Raw genomic sequence first — 12,111 nt, forward strand, 5'->3', positions numbered from 1 at the left:
CAATAATCTTTACTTGTTGTGGTGTCTAACTTAAACGTGCCATACAGTGTGTACTCATTAACAGTGAAGCAGTAGCAGGCATTCTGCTTCTGATTCCAAATTCCCTTAATCTGTGCGTAAAGTGCCAACCGAATTGGCACTTTACGAACCAAACATTACGGGCCACACATTATGGAAAGATCATTTCACAGTTGTCTAGCTGTAAAAACTATTTATATGAAAAGTCTGCAGATGTAAATAATGTTCATCTTCGGGGTTCGTGCACCTGGGAAGTCCTGGCATTGGTCCTCTTGTGTATCCTCTACTTTCTCTATATACCTTCTTAAAGCAAGCTACAAACTTAAAGCTTGAAACGCTGGATTGATAGATTTGCATAACATCAGCAAAATATTGCTGCGATCGTCCATCTCCAATTAAACCTACAACTTGGGCTGCTTGTTCTGTTGTCATATTACTGTTTTTTTTTTTTTGAAGATATTCTTCTTTAGCGGCGAATCGATTGAGGGTAAAATTGTACATCAACCACGCGCCTGCGCACACTGACAGTATGTAGTTCTGACAGTACATATGTAGTTCATTGCTAATCTTTCAAGATAGGTATGTATGTATCTGTAACCGTGCAAATAAGTCATTAAAAGAATATATTAGTGATTTTAGGAAATGTATTATTTATTATAATTCTTGTGTTTTTGGATTTGTGTTTCCCTGTAGTAAAATAATAAAATATGTAGGCATAATATTTTTACAGTTTGTAGCCGTGTTGTGTAATTATATCCGAAACTTACGCGTCAATTCAAGTGGCTCGATGGCGTAGTTGGCAGAGCGGTGGGACAGAGAACGGAAGCACACGGAAGGTCGCAGGTTCTAATCCTAGACGATTCATACTTTTTTTATTTTTCGTTATTTTAATAAAAATTTTTTGAAAGTGGTAGATAAGAAAGTTAGTTTAATTTTTAAATAAAATACAAATAACCTGTTAAGTATATTTACTTCGTTTAAATTACCTATATATAGTCGGTTCGCTAAACTCAGACGCAAATGGCTAATGATTTTAGTACGTAACTTTTTTGTTTTTTGCCAATTTTGACAAAATTTGCAAAATTACTAAATATTTAGTAATTATTAACTATTTAGTAATTATTTTTTTGGCAATTTTATCAAATTGGCAAAATTACTAGCTTAAATCACTAGCTAGTTGAGTCTGAGTTTAGCGAACGGACTATAATAGAAGAATATCTTCTTACGTGCGTACAAAGTACACACACATTCTTTTTTTTGTAAGAACTCACCTCCGCATTGAAAACTCAAGCCGACATAGTGCACAGATCGAATTCTCAAACACAAATGTCCAAAGTAAATATTCTCTTTCAACAAAGTTTTGTTTACTGTTTTTTTTTTCTGCAAAACACGCTTCAACTTGAAATTTAATGCATTTGTAGATACCTAAAGAAGACGATAGACAAGCATTATAACATTCTGCTAAAAATTAAAAATTATACTTAATTTTTTTCTGTTTCAAAAATTATGCGATGCTTTTTGTGATTAGTGTATTTTTATTGTTGATGGTTTATAATTCTAGAAATTTCTCAGTGATGATGAGGGAGGTACTAGCCGGATGGGTGTTACTACCAATGATGGACGTAATAGCAGATCCAAACATTTTAAATTACCTTGTTATCCTAGCAGCAACATACAAGTCAAAAAAGACAACGAAAAGCAATCAAAACACTGAAGAAGTCGAATTTTTATGCAACTATATCTCAACCGAATCCAAAGTTTCATCGTTTTCTACAAGCTTGAATAAAATAAAAAAGAATACTGAGCTACTGTATGCATTTATGCAGTTTTTGAAGAATAACGATAATGTCAATCTTTTACAGTTTTGTTTGGCTGTTGGTATGTATTGCTTTTTTGTCCATATATTGATTGCAGTCCTATAAAAAGCATTATTTTCAAATATTTTGTAATTTTCAAGTAGTAGGTTTGATAGATGTAGTTACGCAATTATATAGATAAAATTTATAAACAAACAAATCTCAAGAGAATATGGTCCTAGAAAAACTTTTTTAATGTGTGAAAAATTGTCAGGAACATAAATATCGAAACAAACATTTTGGTGGGGGGGGGGGGAGGGAGTTTAATTGAAATTTTGAATTCTAAATGCATTTGTCATTTTGTCATGAATATACACAAAAATAAAATATATATACACCTTATAAAAGTGTATAATTAATCAATTTTTCTATGCTTTATATTGGTAACATAATGCAACTTTTCCTGCAAAATAAAATATTTATAGTGCTTGGTTATAATCCACATAATAATTTTTGCAAATTTCTTTTTCAAGCTTGATTTATAATTATTTAAATAAACTAAGGACCAAATTTAATCTAGCAAGTCTTAAATAAAAGCTTTTCCCTTCAACTTTGCAGAAAAAAAAATCGTTAAAACCTTCATAAAAATATTAATTATCGCAGCAGTTAAAAAAGTAAATTGTGTGTAAAAACGACCCATTTTTCATGATTTAAACAAAGATCCCCCTATATAAATCATATACTTTCTTGAAAATATTTTTTGATTTCACCTAACCTTTGATATAAAATTTATTCCAACCTATGTCGAATCAAATGCATTTTGATTTTGTTTTATTTGATCAGCCTATAAATGAAACTACTTATTTTTTGTTAGATGACTTCAATGTAAAGTTGCTGACACCAGAATTGAGCAAAAAGCAAGTCGAAGAGCTTCACGTCGAGGCTAAAAAACTCTACAAAGAATATTTAGATAAGAACAGTTTCAGTTTTATCAGTTGTCCGTCAGAAATATCTGAAGATTTTAAATTTTTGATGCAAGACGATTATGCCGTCGAAAAACTGTCTAAGCTATCGAAGCTGCTTTATACTGCATACGATTTCGTCTTTAATGTTCTGGAGAGTGTATGGTTGCCACAGTTTTTCCATAGCAATGAGGTAAGTTTAAGGTAGATGTAACATATGTCACAAAAGTTTTGGGATAATTTTAATGTCATGTAAAAGAATTAGATATAAAATTAATATGCCTGGATCCCGCGTACCAAAAAAAGTTGATAATAGCAAGCTGAAATTTTGTTAATAGCTTAACGGTGTCTAGTCGGACAAACTTTGATGTTCGGGAATACTGGAACAGGGGAAGTTTTAATTCTGGAACAAGTTACAAGTTTCGAACGTAAGACTACGAAAACGTCCCATGTATTTTGTCCGACAGAACTTCCAATTGATTTGTTACCCTTTCAATAAACTCTAATGCAAAAATCAGACTGCTATTTACCACCAACGTATTTCCTGTCATTTGACATGTTCTACGTGTCGGTCTTATTAAAATGCCCAACATATTTGTCGGACAAACATTTTTTCTTATATTATACAGTGCGCTGGAGTAAGTGTTACCCCCCCATATTAACTCATTTGTTTTTAGCACATAAGCAAAACGCTCGAACAGTTCGATTTTTAAAATAATCATAGTATATTATAGCATCAATGTTTCGAACTTTACGCTATCCCTCTTCAGAGAATCATAGCTTTGAATTTGTTAAATGAGAAAGTACATCATGTGATACCTCATTTAAAAGCTTTTGAAATACTGATTACAAAAATGTATAATACTTGGGCAAAATTTTGGTTAAATGCTTTTTAAATGCATTCATTTTTTCGAATCCTGAGAAAACTAGTATTAATTAGTATTTTTGATTTAAAGGCAGAATGAAAGATTACATTATTACCAAGGGCAGAAAGTCCCTTAGAATAAACAGAAAGTGTCTTTTGAATGATATATTTGAAATTAAAAATCATACTAAATTTTCTCTTCGTTTTCACTCCTGTAACTTATTAGAATAAATATTATAGAAGTTTTTAGCGATTTTCGACCCTCGGTAATAATGTAATCTTTCATTTTGCGTTTAAATTTTTCAAAAATTCTTATTAGTTTTCTCAGGATTCAAAAAAAATTAATGCATTTAAAAATCTTTGGACCGAAACTTTGCGCAAGTAGTATACATTTTTGTAATCAGTATTTCAAAAGCTTTTAAATGAGGTGTCACATGATGTACTTTCCCATTCAAAAAAATCATGTCTGTCACCTGAAGAGGGATCACGTAATGTTCGAAACATTGATGCTATAACATACTATGATTATTTTAAAAATCGAGCAGTCCAAGCGTTTTGCTTATATGCTAAAAATAACTAAGTTAGCATGGGGGGGGGGGTAACACTTATTCCAGCGCACTGTATAAAGTTTGCTATTGAATAAAGTTAAAACCTGCTTGTTTTCACAATCATAAACTTGTCAGGATGACACGTTCTAAAATTAAAATCACGTTCCACAATTGAAACTTCCCTTGTTCCAGTGTTCCCATACATCAAAGTTTGTCCGACTAGACACCGTTAAGCTATTAACAATTTTTCAGCTTGCTATTAATCAACTTTTTTTGGTACGTGGGATCCAGGTCTAATATTTCTGTACCTTTGTAACATTTTATTTCAATATGTTCTAATTAAAATAATTTCCAAATCTTTGGTGATAAATGTTTGGATGGTTTTGTTTGCTCGTAATGTTTTTCTTTTTAGTTTTATGGGTATATATGCGGCCCCAAAGCAATGACTGGTTTTAACAAACAAGGACAAAACAAGTAGGTGTTAAATATTTTTTTAAACCTACTGCACTACTAATTTATTTTATTTTACTTGAATCAGATATTTGATTAACAGAAAGTTCAATATTATCTCTGTGTTACGTTGTGATTTTTTTATTCTCCATTTTTGCCCCTTTACTAATTAAGCTTTTATTTACTAATGCAGAACACCGTTGTTGTCATTTGGTTCTCCAAGTAAAGATAGGTAAGGTAGCAATTTGGAAACTTTTTTTTGTTTGTGCTTACTTTAGCTACATTGATTTTGTATTCACTCTTCGTGTGTTAACTACATCAAATATTGACAGCTCAATAAATCATTATTTTCGTCAGAATCTTATAATAGTCACATTATTCACAGATTCACATTATGAATTCATCCATTTTTTTTGTCATTCAAAGTCCCAGAATGAGAAGAATATTACAGATTCCTATTGACGGAAGCATGGCCACATTGCTAAATAAATTACGGAGGCTTCAGGACCTATCCAATAGTCGAAAACGGACAACAGCCACTCAGTGTGGACGAGGTAAGACGAAAGTAAGACGAGGTAAATGAAAACCGGGAAAGCCACAGGACCTGGAAACATCCCCATTGAATTCATAAAACTCGGATCGTCAATACTAATAGAGTTGTTGGTGGAGATCTTAAATAAAATGTCTAATCAAACAATAAAATATTCCAGAAGATTGGAGTGTGGCGTGTATGAGCTCCATCCACAAAAAAAGGAGACAAAGAGAAATGTAAAAATTACAGAGGTATAAGCGTTATTAGCTCATTTGAGAAGGTTGTACGGTGGATTAATATAAGAGCGAATTGAAAACTAATTTGAGAAAATAGAAGATCTTGCGTTGATAATGTACACTGACCGGCACGAAAAACGGGCACCCCACAAAATGGGTAATTTTTGATGGTTCGAATTTCCTAAACCCGTTGTCCGATTTAAGTGATTTTTTAATGTACTGTTATAGTCTTATTCTTTAACAATATCGCTGTAATAATCTTGTTGCTAGACAGGTAAATTGTCATTGTATACCGGGTGTACCAATCAAACTGTTTTTTTTTTTCTCGAAGTTGACCACATCCTGTGGAATATTCTAGCATTCATAAAATACTGAAATTAAAATCCAACTATAGCCTCAGGTTTTCTTAACATTCTGTTTTTCGATTCAACCGCTTATGCTGGATAATAAAAAAGTTAGGTACTTTAACAACTAGCCATGTTTTTCATCAATACAGGGTGTGCAACAAACTTTAACGGGTAATTCTACATAAAAGAGAAATACCAGTTTGCTTTATAAACTTATGTCCGCAAATGCTTCGTTTTCGAGATACGGGATGTTGAAATTTGTCTTACCAACCGACGATTTATTTATTGCTCTAAAAACGGTTAAAACATGCAAATGAAATTTGGTAGGTTTTAAGAGGTAGTTATTGCGCATTGTTTGACAGACAATTAAGAATTTTATATTTTCCATTGGCACGCATACAGGTCATATTACCCGTATGTACACCAATGGTGAATATAAAATATTTAATTGTATGTCAAAAAATGCACAATAACTACCTCTTAAAACCCACCAAATTGCATTTGCATACCTTAACCGGTTTTAGAACAATAAATAAATCATCAATCGATAAGACAAATTTAAACATGCCGTATCTTGGAAATGAAGCATTTGCGGACATGTGTTTATCAAGCAAACTGTCATTATTTTTTTATGCAGAATTACCCCTTAAAGTTTGGCGCACTTATTTAGAAACACCCCGTATTGATGAAGAACATGGCTAGTTGTTAAAATACCTAACTTTTATATTATCCAGCATAAGCGAATAAATTAAAAAACACAATGTTAAGAAAACGTGAGGCTGTAGTTGGAATTTAATTTCAGTATTTTATAAATGCTAGAGTGCTAGAGTATTCCACAGGGTGTGCTGAACTTTGAGAAAAAAAACATAGTTTGATTGGTACACCTGGTATACAGTGACAATTTACCTGTCTACCAACAATTTTATTACAGCGATATTGTTAAAGAACAAGGCTATAACATATTAAAAAATCACTTAAATTGGACAACAGGTTTAGGAAATTCGAGACATCAAAAATTACCTATTTGTGGTGCGTTTATTTCTTGGAGTGGTGTATTTAAATTTACTCTTTAATTTTAAAATCATAATGAAACTTAAGGATTTCATCAATACATCATCAAGCACAACTAGAAACAATAGTACAGCGATCATACAAAAAATCACATTTGTGTTATTCGCTATTTAGTTTTCACTGTGTTGCTTGACATTGACATCAATAATTTATCACTGATATTTTGAAAATGTCTTACAGTCTTACATACCACAATATTTTCAGACTGAAGAAATACTATGAGCCTACAACAGGTCAGGGTGCGGTGTCTAAAATTAGTAGCAGTTTGGGCAAAATCAAAGGAGTTTTAAAAACTAACCAGCCAATAGAAGGCGCGTTCTTTCCTCTCGAATCTCAGTCTGTAGAAAACGGTACTACCGACGAGATATTTCTGCATGAATGTAAAAGTTTATTCAGGGATATGAGTACTTGGAAAATCAGTATTCCTACTTTTCAAGTAAGTTATTACATATATAAAAAATAAAAACCTTATCTTATAAAAGGTATATTTAAAATCTCTAAAAAGGGGTTATATCACAACGGAACGTTTTCCGAATCAATATTCCATCATCAGTGTTACCTCAAATAAGTATAATTCTTTAAGTAAAGCAAATTTGAGGTAAAATTTTGACTTAGGTAAAAAAAGGTAATAGGTAGTTATACTTAGGGCTGATTTCTCATAACTAAGTTAATCTATAGTTCAATTGACTGAGGTTCAGTATTGAACTCATTCGGTTATGTCGGGAAATGGGATTCTCATTGGCAGTTCACGTTCTACGCCTGAATGTTTGTTGGCAATGCGAATGGGTCGCCTGAAGTTGGTCAACTGTCATTAATACGCCTAACTTCACGCGTAACTTTGATACGAGAATTATAAAAAAAAATATGCAAAAAATTATGCCAATGGCCATTAGTTGTCGAGGCATTAAGCTAAATAAAAAAAAAATAAAGTAAAAATCAACCTGTTTCGGGAATTTCTAATAATGTTGTTTATTTAGCTAATAATGAATTTATGGTTTACTTTATGGACGCACTGTATAGTCTAGTCATTGTGCATAATCTCTATGTAATAATTTAATATGTTTTAGACTAGCCCTACAAACAAAGTGATATATTTCTACGTCAGCGTTGAAAGAATGGATGTTCATGTTGGCGATACTAAAAAGAACTGGATAGTTTTAAGGAAAGATCAAGACTTTTACACTTTAAAGGCCAAATTAGTAGAATTTCACGGAGAAAGTGAAATTTGTGATTCTCCTTTACCTTCTAGGAAGTAAGTATCATCATCATCATCATCATCATGTAGCACTACAACTCTGGGTGGGTCCTGGCACTGGCTGACTGTACAACTTTTTTCTAAATTGTTCGGTCTTCCATCAACCTAGGGACCTAGGGTCAAATAGAATGTTCATTTTCCGGAGATCTACTTGGATGTTATTTCTCCATTATGTGGCATGTGGTGAGACCGCTCCCGTCTGGAAAAATTTCTGATTCGGTTAAGTTGTGGATTTCTATTCAAAAATGTCCCCTTTAAATAAATCTGAAGGGTGCCATGCGGAATTTTTGGGCAGAAATTGTTTAAACAATTTTTTTAAACGAATACCAAAGATCACGTTTTTTTGCTCTGGAACATATATTTTTAATTTTTGTGGGTCATTCTAAACAAAAATTGGTAGTTTTCGAATGATAGGCGATTTAAAATCTGAAAAATGCGAAAATACGCATTTTCGAGGCTTAAAAACTCATTAAATTAGTGTTTTTGAGGTTGCCCAGATACTTAAATTAAAGTTTAAACATCAAGATTCAAGATTCTGTAGAGTGATCGCGTCTAACTTTAATTTAAACCGTTGGTTTTTAATTGTTAAATATGCATGTCCATCCGATTTTTCTGCCGGTGCGGCGCGCTCTGTTTCAAAAACCTCCTTTTTTTCCGAAAAATATTTTTTCTAGATTCTTTGGGACATTCTAAATAAAATAAGTTTGGCGTTTTTCCCATTTGTTGATAGTTTTAAAGTTATAAGCGATTTAAAATCCGAATATGCCAAATGTTTGGTATTTTTCGGATTTTAAATCGCTTATAACTTTAAAACTATTAACTTTTGAGAAAAATGTCAGGAACCTTATTTTATTTAGAATATCCCAAAGAATCTAGAAATAGTATATTGTACAACAAGAGAGAAAAAAAGACATATTTCTCACGAGCGCAGAAGTTTGTTTGCACGAGCCGAGGTACGAGGCGAGTGCTGCAAATCAAGCGAGGGAGAAATATGTCGTTTTCTCTCGTGTTGTACACTGTACTTTTTCTATGGATGCGTTTTTGTCAAGAGTTCAAACTTTAAAATTAAATAATTTACGTGCTTTTATGTAGATTATATGCCAAAATTGAAATAAAATACATATTATACACATATATAGGTATTTAATATTCTTAATATGTATATACTTTTATTTATTTAAAATTATAGTTTCAGTTATATTTGAACAGTTTTGAAAGGTCCTGGTAAGTTTTGATTTGACACATTTTATTTGCAAAAATATTTGTGTTTGTATTGTGCATTTGTCCATGGAAACCGCGATTCTACGTATAGAACCCGTGAGAAAAAATATTTCTCACTGCAATGGCCGACTTTTCTCACAGCCTGAGAAATTCTCGTTTTGAATGTATGTAAGTAGTGAGAGAAGTTGCACATTGTATAGCATCCATAGAAAAAAATCTTTTCGGAGGAAACTAGGAGATTTTTTAAATAGTGCGCGCCGCACCGGCAAAAAAATCGGATAAACACGCATTTATAACAATTTAAAAACAACAGTATAAATTAAGGTTAGACGCGATCACTCTTCAGAATCTTGAAGCTGAATGTTTAGTCTTCAATTTAAGTATCTGGCAACCTCAAAAATACTAATTGAAATATTAGTTTTTAAGCTTCGAAAATGCGTATTTTCGCATTTTTCAGATTTTAAATCGCCTATAACTCGAAAACTACAAAATTTTGAGAAAAATGACAAGATACCTCTCTTGTTTAGAATGACTCAAAAACCCTAAAAATATATGTTTCAGAGCAAAAAAGGTGATCTTTTGTATTTGTTTAAAAAAATTGTTTAAACAATTTCTGCCCAAAAATTCCGCCCGGCACCCTTCAGATTTGTTGAAAGGGGACATTTTTGAATAGGAATCCACAAAGAAACCGAATCAGAAATTTTTTCAGACGGGAGCGGTCTCACCACATGGACTACATCGCATTCTGAGACTGAAAAGTGGTCTTTTGCCTGTAGGAATCTCCTCCCATACCAGTTTTACAAGTCTCTCTTGAAGTCTGTGCACGTGGCCTGCCCATCTTAGTCGCTGTTATTTAATTTCTTGGACAACATGGTCTTGGACAACTCTGATCCTACTGATTTGTAGTGATGTCGTGGTGAGGTCCGAAAATTGTTCTAAGTATTTTTCGTTCAAAACCTCTGAGCTTTTCTTCCTTTGCTTCAGTCATCGTCCACGTTTCGCATCTATATGTTAGTAAAGGTCTGACGATGGATTTATAGATTTCGATCTTGGAACTTCTTGTAAGTTTTTTTGATTTTATAAGCTTATCCAGTGCAAGTAGACAGCGATTGGATTCTGTCTTTTATTTCTTCAGTAACATCGTTGTCAGCTGTGATTACGGCCAGCAGATACTTAAAACGTTGTATGTACTCTTTAAAAATTGAAGGTGTTGACTGTCACATTTTGTCCTATCCTGTCTCTTCGTGTCGTTCTATTTAGACACATATATTTCGTCTTCTCTTCACTAATCTTCGGCCCTACTTCACTTGTTGCTCCGTCCACCTTATTGAAAATGTCTTTTATGGATAGGATGGAGTCTCCAACGAGATCAATGTCATCTGCGTATGCTATTAATAGCTTGGGACCTTGAACCGATAGCAATTCTGTTTTTATTTCTGCCGACTGGCCGGTCAAGTAAGGGCCTGGTTTGTTTGACCAGATAGGCCCGAAATATTTCATTGATATAGCACGAAAAAGATCGCTCTATCTCAGCGAATTATTCCGTTCAAAACTGCGATAAACGCAACGAAATTACTGCATGGATACAAACTACAAAGAGACAAAATTTCTGAACGGAATAATTCCCTGAGATCGATATTTTTCATGGTATATCAACGAAATATTTCGGGCCTATCTGGTCAGACAAACCAGGCCTTAAGTATCGTATTTGGGATATAGGGAATATTTTAATAATACTGGTGGGTTGTTTTTTCAGAGCTGGATCTTCCATAGAAACTAGATTAGTAAAGTACGAAGAATTTATACGAAAACTGTTAAAGAAGTCTAATCTGAAGGGAAGCGATTTGCTGTACTATTTTTTGACCACAGAACAAGATTTCGCTACATATTTGGCAGCCAATGCGTCCAACATTCAAGACATCGGCAATATTTATCAGTCAGTGGCGTATAAGCTAAGGAAAGAAAAGGGCCAACATCTGGATCCCTTCATGAATTCGTTTTTGATGTCTACTGGAGTTACAAAGACTGAGTAAGAACTAATAAATTATTACATCAAAATTATATTTTACCGATCTAATTTTAAAATTATAGCAAATTTGAATGGGCAGAGATCGGAGAAGAAACGGATTCGTTGATTTCAAAACACATGGGGTCTTTTCCGAAAACTTATAGAAATCAGGTTTTTAATGATAATTTTGGAGTACCATATAACATTTTGAAAGATACGATGAGCAACTCATTAAGTCCTGATGGAATTACAGAAAGTGCTTTCTACCTTAGTAAGTATATTACTTCTAAACTTATCTTCTTCCTCTTCTAGTGCTGACTCCACTAATGAAGATTGGTTATAACCATTTGCAAGTTTGTCTCTACCTTCTGCTTTTCTTAACAGCGTCTGTTTGTTTAACGCGGTCCAGTCGCGAATGTTTTTCAGCCAGGATATTTGTCGTCTACAGGACCACTTTTTTCTTTGATTTTACCCTTTCTAATCAGCTGCAACAACTTGTACGTATAATTTCTAAGTATGTAGTATATTAAAATATTGTACAAAATTTACGTTATTATTAATTAAATTTATGTCAAAAAGTGAAATTCTGTAGTATTTTGCAATTATATATATTCATACAACATAAATCAAAACTTTACAGATTTAGTAATTAGGTATTCAATATTAATACCGGCCATCATGCAAAACCATTCTCTCACTACTGTCATACGAAATTTTTATTTCGTCTAAAATTAAAAAAAATCTTACATCTTTTAAGTTAGGTATTAATGCAAATAAAGTGTGAAATGGTGTTTTTGTTAAT

At 32.8% G+C, this 12,111-nt stretch overlaps 1 protein-coding gene across 2 annotated transcripts in view; it reads left to right on the forward strand.

The window, feature by feature from the left end:
• Window positions 1-12,111, forward strand: part of LOC114335669 (sorting nexin-14) — a 28,170-nt gene that overhangs the window by 9,281 nt on the left and 6,778 nt on the right. The window contains exons 5-12 of one of the 2 annotated variants that reach the window (XM_028285944.2): window positions 1,580-1,896; window positions 2,689-2,969; window positions 4,602-4,663; window positions 4,833-4,871; window positions 7,030-7,261; window positions 7,893-8,077; window positions 11,058-11,330; window positions 11,393-11,580. In XM_028285944.2, coding sequence (XP_028141745.1) covers window positions 1,580-1,896; window positions 2,689-2,969; window positions 4,602-4,663; window positions 4,833-4,871; window positions 7,030-7,261; window positions 7,893-8,077; window positions 11,058-11,330; window positions 11,393-11,580 — 1,577 coding nt within the window. The remainder of the gene's footprint in view (window positions 1-1,579; window positions 1,897-2,688; window positions 2,970-4,601; window positions 4,664-4,832; window positions 4,872-7,029; window positions 7,262-7,892; window positions 8,078-11,057; window positions 11,331-11,392; window positions 11,581-12,111) is intronic. The other variant, XM_028285946.2, reaches the window with a different exon arrangement.

This window comes from Diabrotica virgifera, chromosome 2, assembly GCF_917563875.1.
Source record: "Diabrotica virgifera virgifera chromosome 2, PGI_DIABVI_V3a".
In the NCBI taxonomy this organism is placed as follows: Eukaryota; Metazoa; Arthropoda; class Insecta; order Coleoptera; family Chrysomelidae; genus Diabrotica; species Diabrotica virgifera.